Below are 15,751 nucleotides of genomic sequence, written 5' to 3'. Positions count from 1 at the left end.
CATTGTTTCCCTTCATGTGCGGGAACAGACTAATCTTATCGCTGCTACAGCTAGCAAGTTCAATGAAACTGGAAGTTGACAGGGAGCGAAGTTTTCGAACTTAGATTATGTGCATGGGAAATCCCAATTTACAGCGTCTTCCTGATGTGATCGAAGATAAAACGTTCTTCAGCTGCAAGTGGTAGGAAACTTTAGGCAAACGTTTCGTTACAAATCGACAGTTTGCGCACACAACCTCGATTGCCGGATTTTGCGTGTTTTCTACTTAATTTGATGACATTTCATTGTTATTTCGCGAAAAAGCGTTCATTTCGTGGAAAAGCACACATTTCACATTACTTCGCGAATAAAACTCATGCATATTTCATCATTGGGGGTGTAGTTACGTGCAGAATGTTCAAAATTGCATCTTTATTTCACATTTCTCGATTTCGCGCATCGCAAAAATTCAATGTCTCTACTTATATCGTAAAACTCCCGAAGAAAATTGAAGTACGGTTCATTAGGGGTGTGCCTGGAGAAAATTTTGCGAGGTGTGTTGACGCAGTTATAATTTTCAAAACAATATGTGATGCATACACACAGTGGCGGCGATTGGGGGGCGAGTGGGGGCAGTTGCTCTCCACATTTTGCCACTTTTGCCCCCGCACTAAGCTAAACCTTATCTACAAATTGTCTTTGGCCCCCAGTTTTGGAACCCAATCGCCGCCACTGCATACACACACACACACACACTCACACACCTAGTGATATAAGAGACAAAATAAAAGAAAATTATTTTTATTCTTTAACATTAGTTTAAACTCTTTCCAAGATATTTCTGGAAAGAGTTTAGCCACCAACACCCCCACCTTTCTCGACACGACCTTGAAATACATACATAAACAATAAAAATGAATTCAAAATGGAATACACATTAGTCTTAGGTAGTATTTATATTATTTAAGAATTAATAACATTTACAAATTTGCTGATGTATTATTTATAAAAATGTTGCCTTGTATTGCTTGGTTCATTGTTCACATATAGAGTGGGCTGCATAAATATTACCAAGCAAATTGTCCGTCACCTTATTTATTCTCTGTGTTTTATGCAATGAGATCTTCAAGAACTGAGACAAAACACCAAAGAAACTGTTGACAACTTCTGCACCAGCATACGTAAATAAATAAAGATCCATTTCTTAAAAGCCCTTAAGACTGAAGAGCAAGAATTTATTAAAACAGTCGTGGACAAATTTCCTAGAAATACTTGCGCCTCCCACTCTACTATCTGCGGATTTGAGAAACCATTGAAAAACAAGCTTCAGGGTTTTTCCGAATACACGTTAAAGACACTGAAGAGTACAGGGTGAAAGTTCAGGTTTAATCAATTAAAAAAAAAATTAGCATTTCATGAAATCTTCAACAGGGAAAGATACTAACCAGTGAGCACTCACAATAATTGATTCATTTGGTTTATTTTACATCACTTTTGTTCCACTTTCGGCTAATTGCGAAAATGAGGATGAGTGTTGTTATGCTGAAATTTATGAAGAGATACTCACAAAGAACACCCACGTACAGGATTCGAACCGTGGAAAACTCACAATAACTTGTAAGTGTTGGCACTCAGGCTTAACAGTATACACCGCTGATACTTCAAATAATTTTACCGAGAAAGTGTTCCAACTTGAACTGATGTGGATCAATTCATTTATATTAGAATATCTTCTTTCATTCGATGGTTTTTATTAATCAACTAATATTTTTCTATTATTGTGCGTCTCTATATCAAAGATTCGTCTTTCTTCAAGAGAAAGGCCGGTCCATGATTGGAAGTCAAGCACTAACCACTTGAAATTCCTCGTCTGAACTACAGTGTTTTCCATAAATATAGTTAGATTGCACATGAATTTGGTTGTAACAAACAGATAAGGTATTATATGAATTTTATTTGCATGTATTTTGAATTTTGTGTCCTTGTTTCAGGGTACCTTCAGTACACTAGTTCCGCCATTGTTGGGGCATTCAATCTAAAGACTGACAAAGGGAAGAAATTGGATCTTTTGAAAAAACTTACCCACCCATTCACGGATCTCGTAGTACAGGTAGGTGTGATTGTAATCATTTATGTTCCTAGCCTGATTCATACATGTAATTATTGACGTAAACAAGCTAAAATATCTTGATTTAGCACATTACAACAAAATGAATGCAATTCATGCCAAAAACTTTACGTTTTGATACACACAGGAGATGTACTATTGTAGAAACTTACCGAGAATGCAGGATCCATCAGGATTCGAATTCAGGTCTATGGAACGCCGCACCCAGGATGAGTATTCAGTATGCAAATGTAATTTCATCATAGTAAATTGCTGTACTTATGTATCATAGAAGATAGTAGCTAATTATATTAGGGCTAGGACTTTTATGACCTAAAGATCACCAAAATTGAAAAAAAAAAATGTTCTTATGACCTAAAATTTTAAAAAATAATCACTATAATTTGAAAAATATGCCCTTACAACTGAACCTACAGAGATATTTTCATATACAGTAAAACTTCCCCTAACGGACACCTCTAAATTAGGGATATTTTTAAATTTCTCGGCAGAAATACATGGGGTTTAATGACAATATTACTTCTCAATAACGGACATTCTTAATAACGGACGCAGACACTGAAAACTACCTCCTCAACGCAAATAAAACTTTTTAAAAACGGACAGCCTGAAAGAAAACGGACGCAATTCCTGGAATTCGATACAACAATGGCCAGTATTTCGAACTAGTGCGCAGGGTTTCATATTACACGGAACGTATTTCTGAACTTGAAACACATATTGAAAAGAGAATTGTAAAGAACTTTAAGATTCAGAAAAATATAGATGATTATTTTGGACAATCTAGGTCTGGCCAGAAATTGTTAGAGCCTATTTAAAATGAAAGACCATTTTGAATGCAGTAATTTACCAATGGATTACACTACGTGTACTGTATTTTATTTTTGAAATTAGTAATGTATGTAGGGATACTTTAGTAAATTTAAATTCACCGTATTTAGTACAGTATTTTGTTCCTTGAATGTAGAAAAAACACATTATGTTCGTAAAGTACGTATTGTAATATGCTTATCCTATTGTGTAACATCCTATACTTTTTTTCTGAATAGCGGACACTTCTTGATAACGGACATTTATTTTTCCCCCAGGTCTGTCCGTTATTGAGAAGTTTTACTGTACTATTTTTAGTTCACTTTATGAGCCCTGAGTTGTAATGTACGTACAATGAATACTTTCTGTAAATTTTTATAAAAATGATTGCCTATTCGACTGACAAGAGGAGTATATTTAAAATAAACAATGTCATTCGGCTCAGTCTGCAGTATCGAGAGAAAATTTATCTCCCAATAATTTTTTTTTTTGCAATAGAGCATTATGTATGATAACCTTTGTATTGTTTTTTTTTTTTTCAAAAATGTCCTCATTTTCGTTGACACTTGCCCACTTCACCACGAGCACCGTGTAAGTTATTCACAATATTATTCACAGCTTCTATCTGGTCCACTACTGATACTCCTGATTGTTCGAAAGCAGCTATAGAAGCAGGAAGAAATCCAAAATTTGCTTTGATGTACGAAAACTTGCCTGAAATTTCGTCTTGTGACAGACATTCTTGTGCTACTCTAATTGAAGCGGCTTCGTTGTTTTTAAATTAAAACCTTTCTTTTTCGCTTTTTTCTTTTAAAAAAAGTGAAAATATACTGAATATGACCGAAAATCTATCAAAATATACTCTATCATGTAGAAATTGCCAAATATGCCTAAATATGCCCTTAAACAGCACCTTAATTTAATTAGTTTCTTCATAATATGAATTTCTATATATTTAAGGAACACACCCTAGTATAAAAATATAGGTGTTCCTGATCAAATTGCAATTGTCAGAAAGCCATAAAATACAAGCAATTCTAACGTCACTTCGACATAACTTCCAGTTGTCTCGAAAATTTGTTTCTTGTACGCTTTTACTTCTGCATGAAAAAGAGATTATCCTTTGAGTGCTCTGAAAAGGTAATTCTTAAACACAACGAATGATTCTTGACTTCAAATGCTTAGTTTTGATTTGCTTCTAAAATAACGAGAGGCAACTTTTCTTCGTTACGTGAACGGAGCGCAGTTGTGTCACGTGCTTCCTACGTGCTTGTAGGTAGAAATCATCTCCCAAGGCTTAAACTGTTTGATGAAAAACAACTTCATAAAACCAAAGCCATGAAACAGCGTATTAGAGGAATGCACATTAAAAAAAAAAATGGATGTTCGAAGGCCACATCAATTTAACGACTTGAATATGATGCACTGCAAACCTTGTATTTACACGCTGTATTATATATTTACAGTTTGCTTTTTTTATTGTCAATTGATTGAAATTTTTAAAAATTCCTTATACCCTGCAACGCGAAATATAGTTACACTTAGGCTTACAAGTATCTCTAAACAGTCTTGGTAAAATTCAAGGTGTCTGCCTCTAATTCTTCTTGTTATAATATCAACATATATTCTTCATTCATGATGTATGCTGACCTTTATACCATAGATGGCAAGTAAGATTAATAAAGTAATACATTGCAGCCATTTTCATCAATCCTGATACATAATTACGTAATTCGTAATTCATCGAAAGTATACTTACAGAAATAAAAGTTCACCACAGATCAATGGTTATATCGAGGAAGCAACTACTTCAATAGAATACTTCGAAATACAAAACGAACACCACATCACATCACCACACTTATTTTGAGTTAATTTGCGTTAGTCAAAATACAGTGAAGAGTACAATATAGCTACAAGGGATTTCTTTAAGGGTTGTTAAAAGTCCAGGAACCCATAAATTTTATTGGGTTCTATTAAGTTCCGCCGCAAGTGAAAGGTGCTGTTCAAGCTTGGAAGGGACAGCTTTGAAGACGACCCTCGCAGTGGACGTCCGCCAACCACCATCACACCACAAACAATCGATAAAGTCCATGATATGGTGCTGGCTGACCAAAGATCGAAAGTGCGGGAGATAGCTCATGAAGTGGGCATCTCAGTGGTCCGAGTACACCACATTCTCACTAAAGAGTTGGGCATGACGAAGCTTTCGGCGTGATGGGTGTCGCGCCTGCTCACACCGGAGCAAAAACGCGTTCGCGCAGTGACTTCCACTGAATGTTTGGGGATTTTCCAGAGGAATCCTCAAGAGTTTCTGCGGCGTTACGTCACTATGGACGAAACTTGGGTTCATCACATCACACCTCTGAGACAAAACAGCAGTCCAAGCAGTGGAAGCATGCAGATTCCCCGCCACCAAAGAAGGCAAAGGCGGTTGCGTCGGCAGGCAAGGTGATGCCGTCAGTTTTTTGGGACGCGAAAGAAGTCATGGCGATGAAATTTTCTCTGCACGTTCAAAACAGATGTGGCCTTCTAATGCACATGCTTTTGTTTCGATTGCAACGCCATATCTGACCGATTCGTAGAACTTTCCGAACAACCCTCGTAACATGTACGGAACACGATAACATCATCAACACATTTCTGACGAAAAGTGGAGATACGACAAAACAGTATTCAGACGGTGTTACGTTTCACACAAGATAGTAATAATGAAAATATGAAATGAAATCGCACTGATTATATCAAAGTACTATTTTCAGTAACACTACCTGGAATGTTATTTTTCAAAATCACATTTTGGTTTGTTTGACATGCTTTCGACAGGCATTCCTGGCTTTCAGCCACAATATAATCCCCAAAACTTTACTAGATCACTAAGAAGTCACTGAAAGAAAAACAAATAAGCAAAAGCAACTGGTAACCTTTGTTTCGTACGACCACCCTGTACTTGAACACTTGCTCATACAGTTTTATTTTCTCTCAACAGCTAAACAAAACGGTCCTGGAAAAATGGTCCACCAACAACCGTGCATACGAAAACGCCTCTCTGCTGAAGGAATGGTGCAAGACGAAGAAGGTGTTTGCAGTTGAGAATGTTACATTCGAGTCAAACGTAACACAGCTCATAGGAGGAGATAATGTCACACAACTGACAAACATCACAGAACCACAAAATGTGACGTACACTATTGGTTTGATTAAATGTAAGTGTGTATTTCTATTGCTATTTAGCTTGATCAAAGTCTAAGTCCATTTAATGCACAGATGGGCTAATCGGGACTGGACCTACAGTTATAGCAGAATCCGGACCACCTTCTACCTCCATAGGGTATCGAACCCAGAACCTCTTGATTAAAAGGCGACAGCGTTACCACTACGTCATCTGGAAGGCCTTATTTAGTTTGACACCATTACATTCAAAAATGCATGTTCAGTGCCAGTATTTCACAGTAGCATTATATCCAACATACTTAAATGCACACCAAATAAAAACACTCAGCAGGTTGGGAAAGTCTTTAAACGGAAATTATTTCATTTATACCATTTGTTTTGTACTGAAGTATTACCTTGTAAAATTGTTTGTGTGGTTATGGATTACAATTTTTTCTAATCAAAAACTCGGCGGTAGCAATGCATTGCAACATTTTTTATACAAAAATGTATTTGTATTTTCCAGTATCAGGCCCATAGCAAGGAGTAGACTAGGGGGGCTAAAGCCTACGGCGCCATGCACAGAGGGCGCCGCTATTCATATTTTTTAGAATTACATTTAAAATTAGAATTAAAAATTATTTATTCACGGACAAAGTTGAGCTGTTGCTGCTCTACCACTTACGACAACGAAGTCAGAATATGCAACATATAAATTTAAATTTGGGATTTCTTGTTTCCCAATGTAGTATTTATTGGACATTTTTAAATTTGTTTTTCAGACACTAAGACATATCCGAAATATTCCTAAATATGCTATACTTTTTGTAAATCAGGAAAACAAACTACGAATATTTAAATATAACTTATATTATTTTCAATGAGTTTATCTTTGTTTCCTCATTTCAAAATGTGTAGGATGTAAGTATCACAAACCATGGCACTAAAAAAAACATCGAAGGACACACATGAAAGTGCAAGGGGGCGGGGGTACAAACCACAATCCTGCATAGTGCGCTAAAATATCTAGCTACAGGACTACCCAGCATTACCAAAATAAAACTCTGTTTCGTGAAACAAATATATGAATCGGGTGAAATTAATGCCTTTTAAGATTTTCACATTACCTGCTTCACCTTTTCTAGAGCATTCCCTGACATTCGCTACGAGACTCGGCGGCAAGAAGGCCGGCGTCAGCGCTTGTCTTTCCCGGCGAACGGGGTCCGCGACAGTCGGTAGAGTCTGCTATTAAAATTACAGTTTTCATATTGCGTACTTACCTTGACTACAGAAGGTGTTGAAAATGATGTCCCTCTGCTGCAACATATTCCTGACATCTCCGAAGGAAATTGGCAAATTCATCTACTGTAATTCTCCCGATTTTTCGTAATACTCTCTTTTAACTCACGGATGGTGTGCGGATTGTCTTTGTATACTTTATTTTTTAGATTTCCCCATAAATAAAAATCGCAGGCTGACAAATCGGGGGACCTACAGGGTTTTTGAAACACCAGTTTCTTGCGAGAGGTGGCGGATAGATTTCCGAGGAGACTGTTCTAACATTTGTCCTATCTCATAGAGTTTTTCCTCAGTAAGTACACGTGGGTTTTTCTTTTCACTTTTATTCAGAACTGACCCTGTTACTCTAAACTTTTATACGAGGTTTAATATAGTGGTCCTATGTGGAACGGAAACACCAGGAAATTTCGTTGCAAAACGTCGTCGCACTTCTCCACAATTCCTCTTTCCGAAGTAACACTCGACAAGATAAATCCTTTGTTGTAATGTAAACTTTTGTGGTGCCATATTAAGCCACAATCTTCAACACACGGACATAACACAACTTCCCAGGAAGGATTATACTGGCTTCAGTCTGCAACGTCAACAGAAAGGTAAAGAGAGCGAAGGCAGGGAGAGCGAAAAAAAAACAGACTGTATCGTGCGACTGTCGCGGACCCATTTTACCGGGAAAGACAAGCGCTGACGCCGGGCCGCTTGCCGCCGAGTCTCGTAGCGAATCTCAGGGAATGCTCTGACAAGAAAAGCAGCACAGGCATGTATTAAAGTTTTCATCGCACTGATATTACAAAGAATTTACGCAAAAAAATTCCACAAAAGAAATGTTGAGAAAAACAAGCAGCTTTGCAGTTCTTAGGATCGTAGTGATACCAAAAGAAAATAAACGGAGGACATATATGATTAACAGTATGCTTTGCTTTCATGGTTACTTAGGCATCTCTTTCCATCACGTGATTCACGTAATTTTGGTATTGGTAGGAAAGTTTCACTCAAATATTGAAAAAGTTGATAACAATAAACGTTCTTTGATAAATACTAACTAACTAACTAACTAACTCTCTAGCCTTCTTAAACCCGAAGGTTCATGGCTGCAGCAACACAGGCCTTCCATGTTTCCCTATTTTGAGCAAGTTCTATATACTCTTTTCCATCCCTACCGATTTCCCTTAGGTCCATCTCAACGTTGTCCCTCCATCTTCGTCTTGGCCTTCCTACAGGTCTCTTACCATCAGGTTTCCCAACAAGAATCCTGTAAACTCCTCGTTCCTCTCCCATTCGTGCCACATGGCCTGCCCACCTAAGTCTTCTTGATTTAATTATTCTAATAATATCTGGACATGAATACAAATTATGTAGTTCTAAATTATGTAACCTTCTCCACTCACCTGTCTCCTCATCCCTTTTAGGTCCAAATATTTTCCTAAGGATCTTATTTTCAAATACTCTCAATTTATGTTCCTCTTTCAATGTAAGGGACCAAGTTTCACATGCATATAATACTACAGGCAAAATTACTGTTTTGTATATTTTAACTTTCAGTTTCTTAGATATTAAACGAGAAGACAAAAGTTTATGAAGAGAGAAGTAACATGCATTTCCTGAATTAAGCCTACTTTTTATTTCCTCTTTAATATAATTTTCATTTGTTAATATTACTCCTAAGTATTTGAATTTGGAAACTGGTTCAAACGAGTTGTTATCAATAATTAGATTTTGATTATTACCTAACACTTGGTTTCGGCCTGTAAGCATATATTTAGTTTTCTCTTTGTTAACTTCCAAACCTATCTTTTTAGCAGTTTTGAAAAATATTTTAGCATTATTCTTAATTGTATTCACATCATCCCTCAGTAAGTCTACATCATCTGCATATGCTAACAACTGAGTCACACCATTTAATTTTAGTCCTTCTTTAGTTTCTTTTACCTTCCTAACAGCATATTCTAAGGCAAAATTAAAGAGCAATGGAGATAATGCATCTCCTTGTTTTAACCCATCATGAATTGTAAATTTGTCAGACATATTAATACCCACACGAATTTTACTTTCTGTTTCACTGGTGCATACTTTTATCATACTAACAAGCTTCTTAGGTATTCCAAACTCAACTAATATATTATATAGTTTATCTCTTTTGACTGAATCATATGCTTTTTTGAAATCAATGAATAGCTGATGGACATTTTGATTATATTCCCACTTTTTTTCAAGTGTCTGTCTGATGTGAAAAATTTGATCTGTAGTTGATCTGTTACGTTTAAATCCACATTGATAATCACCTATAATTTCATTAGCATATGGGGTTAGTCTTGTTAAAAGAATGTTAGATAATATTTTATATGTTGTTGAGAGTAGAGAAATTCCACGGTAATTATTGCAGTTCATTTTATCACCTTTTTTAAACACAGGAACAATTATGGATTCTTTCCACTGTTGAGGGATTTCTTCTTTATTCCATATTAAACAGATTAATTTATGAATTTGATACATTAATGAATTTCCACCATATTTAATTAACTCAGCTGGTATTAAATCAATGCCAGGTGCTTTGTTATTCTTTAGCCTATTAATAGCATATTTAACTTCAGTCAAGTTGGGTTCTGGAACTAAAGGTTCTGCTGTGTGTACTTCATTCACTTCTGATTTATCTCCTACATGGACATTTAAAAGGTCATTAAAGTAGTTCTTCCATCTATTTAGAATATCACTTGGGTCAGCTAGAAAATCACCGTCTTTGATAAATACTATGTTTCTTTTTCCAGGTGAATATATGTTCAAGGGTCTTGGGTACATAGGCGATGCTTATATAGGACTCATTCTTCTGTTTCTCTCCCTGGCCCTTCTGTGCGGGTGTCTTGTGCTCATGGTCAAAGTTCTACACTCCATGCTCAAAGGTGAGTTCATTGTTAATTAATTACTATCAATAATAATTTGTTGTAAATAATAATTAATATGTGAATGTGAAACGTGGCTCCTTATACTATTAAGATTTTCTGAAAATATAATCCTAGAAAAACAATTCGACTGAAATGGAATAAAGAAACAAGTAAATGGGGAAAGGTGCATAGGTTAATACCTCCATAATATGTATTCTCATATTATTAGAATTATGAAATCAAAGGACTTTGGTGGGCAGACCGTGGGACACGTATGGGAGAGGAGAGAAATGTTTGTTTCAGTGGCGTATCCTGAAAATTTGACCTGGTTTACCACAACAATTCTTATTTATTGTATGTATTTATTATACACCACCCTATCTATGTAGATATAATAGAAATAAAACACCAAATCCAAGTAAAAGAAAAACACGATCCGACAATTTCGATATTTTTCATAAAATTTCCCTTTTCTCCGAAAATTGGACCTGGATTTTCATTCACCAAAGAAAAAAATCCTTCATGTAGCAACACTGCCTCTGCTAAGCGGGGCACAGAATCAGAAAGAAAGAAGTAGTTTTATCCCGCCAACGCTGTTTCCAGCGGTGGAACTAACCACGCAGGCCTCTTGCTTTCAAATAGCTACCCGTCCACTTTTTCTTCTGTTTCCTCGCCCTCCCCGCATACAACTTTGGAGGAAACCCAGTCGCCAGACGGGTATGTGTTGGAGACGGTCAGTGGCGTACATAAACCAGTCTTAAATTCTTTAAATAATTTATTTAAATTCGGGTTTAAAAGCTTGTTTTAATAGTTTACATAATATGAGAAAAGTTGGTTTTCCGGCAGTAATGCGGTAACATGGAGAATGCGCCACTGATTTGTTTTAAGTATAATTTATGCTGAGATAAGCTAATCAGTATTTTACCTACAGTTTAAAGTTTAATCTTTATAACCACTGTATATGTGCTCCCACCTGGAATAGAACCCTGGCCCCCTTGATTACAACCGGGTTCGAATCCCGGTCGGGTTTGGTTGTTTGTGAATGTCCAGTCATCAATTTCATCATTTCATCACTCATCACCATCTTCGCAAATTAGCCAAGAGGCACAAAACGCGAAGTAAAATAAACTAAATCAAATCAATCAAAACCCTTGATTACAAGGCGGCAGCGTTATAACTACCCTTCATGTTTGTTAGTTTATCTACAAGATCTTTTTTATATCTTTCTCAATACTTTACAGACTGTTAGAGTAAATATTTGTGTTCTGATCATTTCCGATAAAATAAACATAAAAATGTCTCGTAAATCTCTCACACATTTTTTTACACCACCCAATGTAATAACACGCTTTTCTTCTATAGTTTACTTTATTTCTTTTTGCATTATTGTATTGTGATATCTGAGTTCTTTTTTAGAATGCAATATCCTAATTCTATCTTTTATTCTTCAGGTCAAATAGCAGTTGTTATCAAGAAGACCATAAATGCGGATATACCATACGTTCCTTGGGTTACCGGGTACCTCGCTCTACTGGTTGGATGCGGTATGACTATATTGGTGCAATCCAGTTCCATCTTCACTTCAGCACTGACCCCGCTTATAGGAATCGAAGTGATAACCATTGAAAGGGCTTATCCCTTGACCCTAGGATCTAACATCGGTACAACGACGACGGCCATTTTGGCTTCCCTGGCCGCTGAAGGCAGCAAACTGAACCTTTCCATCCAAATAGCGATGTGCCATTTGTTATTCAACGTCACAGGGATCCTCCTGTTTTACCCAGTGCCATACATGAGGTGGCCCATACCCATGGCAAAAGCCTTGGGAAGGACAACAGCGAAATATCGTTGGTTTGCGATATTTTACTTGATTTTCATGTTCTTCCTCATGCCCTTCCTTGTGTTTATGTTGTCCCTCGCTGGTATAATTGCCCTTTATTGTATCGGCCTTCCCATCATCGTAATACTGATTCTCGTGGTGATCATAAACCTATTGCAGAGGAAGAAGCCACATTTGTTGCCACAACGTTTCCAGACCTGGAACTGGCTACCATTATGGATGCATAGTTTAGATCCCATGGATAGGGTAATTTCCAAAGTGGCTTGTTGCAGGAAGTATCAAACTACAGAACCAACGGAAATGAACGCTTTGGAAGATATCAGGACTGATAAAATCTCAAATAAAGGAATGGAGAATCCTGCTTTTCACAGCAGCACACATCACGTGGCATCATAATGTCTTTGTGAGACAGAGTATCCCATCTCATATCCTGTGCTCAGACTTTGATGCAGTGAAATCAACCAATGATGAAAACACAAATCCGTCCATTTATGCTCACCTAGTACATTAGGTAGACAGATACATTTCACTTGCATACGAAAGGACCAGTAGTGATGTGATCTAACAGATTCAGTATTAGTTATATTATCCCTTATGGGTTGACCTGTAACTGTGATTTCTTGTTGTACAGTGGAATGCACAAATATTCCACGACAAATTGTCCATGACTATTTTCATTGCATACTACATGTTTTTTAATGAATGAGGTTTCACGTGTGCTGGCGCAGAGGCAGTCAGCAGCTTCTTGGACGTTTTGTTTGAATTCTTGAAGGTCTCACTGGGCAAAATAAAGAGAAGAAACATGTTGATGGGCAATTTGCTTGGTAATACTTATCCATCCCACTGTACTGTGTGCATGTTAGGTACAATGGTTGAAACAATGGCAATATTGTTGAAATAGTGTACAAGGGAAAACAGGTTTCCTAATTGAAATAGTGTAAAGTGTACATACGAATTTAAATTATGCAAGGAATCGAAATACCATTTTCTTTTGTACTTTTGTTTATCAATAAAGAACGTTAGTTGTTTGAATGTTCGTCTATGATAAAAACGTAAGCACAATTTCAATCATTTTACATAACATGTGCAAGAAACTTCGAAAGCTTTGACACTCTAAAATAACACGAAGTTCAAAGGAGGTATGCAGTGTCCTACAATTGCTTTCTTACATACAAATTCGGTAAAATAACATAATTTAACAACTATCATAAAATCTAGTAAATTTGGGTACGGTTTGTGTAACTGTCAAAACGTTAAAAGAATAATTTTAAACATACGTATATTTGTTCTGTTTTTCAAACTTAACAGCATAGTGGATAAAAGCCTTTCGGAGTATCTTGTTGTGTACATATATATTTTCTATAAAATAAATTTCCATCGTGTGCTTAAATGTATAATGTATATATGTTAAATATTTTTATTAATGTAAATGTTACGTTTCTATTCAGATAAATATATGTTCAGAATATAAACTTTGTTGTCAACAAATGTGATCAGTGTAATATCAAAATTATTCGGAAATGCGAGAACACGTACAAAGAAACATTCCGCCTAAACTATTTCAACTCATTAAGGAGAAGGACACTACAGAAGCACATTCATTAGAAGTAAGCTTTCCCAAAATATATTTGCGTGCAATATCAGAAATCACCAAAGAAAAGAGAGCATCATATTTAGCTACAGTTAGTACCACCGTTATGTGCACTTACACATAATAGGCTACATAGTTAGTTCTGCATTGCATTTCTTAAAATACACGTTAGGGAATGTTTGATCATGAATGTATAGAAATGTATACGATACCATGTTTATTTCTTGCTTGTAGAATTTAAAAATCACCGAGGAAGATGAAAAATAAATGTAAACAACACCCGACCTCATGGAAAATAAAAGCATTCTCCAATTGGAGTTTATTAGATCAGTACAGTATTGTATGGGGACCTTTTATATATTATTAATACTGTGAGGCCATTAACGGAATTAATTTCAATATTTTGTAATTCTAAAAAAATGTATGAAATGTGTGTCAGTGTGGACATGTTTGTATGTGTGTGTGTGAGAGAGTGCTAGTGAGAGAGAGAGATAGCGGGCAGAGGGGTAAAAAATAAATTTAAATGTGAATGTTTGCCTCAATAAAATTGCTATTCAGTTAGTACCGTTTGTAATATGAAAGTTACGAACGCATAATCAAAACTTTCACGTCATAATTATTCAAATCGAATTCCATCGACATTGGAAGTAAAATGGGTTTTCAATTCTTATGCTAATATACAGAATTAAGCCATGCGATTTTTCAAAAGTCCATAATAGGGTATTACAAGAGTAATTGAAGAAATGTTGCACTAAGTACAACATTCTCAAACAAATAGTTTGTAAATCAAGAGAAAAAGAAATTTATACAGTGTATTAATTGTAATACTACACTAATTGAATCAATGTTAGTACCTGCTTGTCATACTTAATATCATGTGCCTAAAATTGAAATAGCTAAATATAAGAATAGGTATATGACGTAAGTCCATAGCGTAAATACAGTATTATGGTCAATAGTATACACTGTACAACTGAACGTTATTGAAGCTCTGGAATGAAATTTCGATTCACAATATTTCAGGTAATGTTTTTACTGAAGTTTGTTCTGATTGCTTATTTTTTGTTAAATAAAATGTAATAAAGTTATGTCTGGTATTTTTCACTAATCCACTTTCCCTTTGTTGTTGATGTGTAACTATGTTTTTATTTGTATTTTGCTCCTCGTGCATTGCGATTCTACGATGGGGATGAATAATGATTTGATGAAATTGATGAAGGAACAAATACAAAGGAATACTAATGTCAGACAGAGACTCGAACCCATAACCATTACTGGTGAGATCGCAGAATATTAGTCGAGCATTGTGTGTGTGGAAGGGGGTGTTTGTGTGTGCTGGGGGCGATATCGGCTTCAGGGCCCCTCTGCAAAACTTTAAGAAGGGTCCTATAATATAAATCAAGATTCATTACTTTTCAACTCAGTCATTTGAAAAATTCATACCTGTTGACTACCCTACAAAAATCAGCTTTTCAAAGGAGGGGAAACCTTAAGTCGGAGGAAACTCTCTCACCGTGGTGTCTGCGAGAGATTTTGGCATAAATGGCAAAACGTAGGGGGAGACTATTTTATCGGGTTTTATTAGGTTTTTATCATTTTGGAAACATTGCTGTTTTGTATGGATTGCGGTTGTATATCATTAACACGAAGCCTCCGGGAAAAATTATCTTGCCATGGTACACCTTAAATGGCTATGGAAACTTTCTATCATGCAGGTACACTGATGGAGAGAGTGGAATCAAACCTTGGAACCAAACGGTTCCAGTCATTTGGAATCAAGCCTTAAAACCATTGATTACAAGGGAACATCTAATCAGAAGCCCATCGTGAAAATCAAAATATGCAAAGTTCAATTATATGTATCCATAGAGAGTCAACCTATCGAATGTTCCTGGTTCAAGTCCCGACCTGAGCACCAGAGTGTTTCTTTGTAAGTATTCCTTCAGCAATTTCATAATTCTTTCTCATCGTCGCATTTAGGGAGTATTTGGCCTTAACATTCCCTTTTTTATAGTAGTGTGCGCAATATTTTGCTTTCATTCAGGAATTCGATGATTTAGTTATTCAAAAATATC

The 15,751-nt window shown here is 36.2% G+C and overlaps 1 protein-coding gene across 1 annotated transcript in view; it reads left to right on the top strand.

Annotated features, from left to right (window-relative positions):
• Positions 1 to 14,755, top strand: part of LOC145979031 (sodium-dependent phosphate transport protein 2B-like) — a 66,932-nt gene extending 52,177 nt beyond the window's left edge. Inside the window, exons 6-9 of the mRNA XM_083112110.1 lie at positions 1,971 to 2,089; positions 5,907 to 6,123; positions 10,132 to 10,263; positions 11,697 to 14,755. Coding sequence (XP_082968236.1) covers positions 1,971 to 2,089; positions 5,907 to 6,123; positions 10,132 to 10,263; positions 11,697 to 12,481 — 1,253 coding nt within the window. The 3' untranslated portion in view covers positions 12,482 to 14,755. The remainder of the gene's footprint in view (positions 1 to 1,970; positions 2,090 to 5,906; positions 6,124 to 10,131; positions 10,264 to 11,696) is intronic.
• Positions 14,756 to 15,751: the final 996 nt, after the last annotated feature.

This window comes from Lepisma saccharinum, chromosome 1 (assembly GCF_977018435.1).
Source record: "Lepisma saccharinum chromosome 1, izLepSacc3.1, whole genome shotgun sequence".
NCBI classification, from domain to species: Eukaryota; Metazoa; Arthropoda; class Insecta; order Zygentoma; family Lepismatidae; genus Lepisma; species Lepisma saccharinum.
The sequence above is the reverse complement of the archived record's forward strand: the minus strand, read 5'-3'. Positions and strand labels throughout refer to the sequence as shown.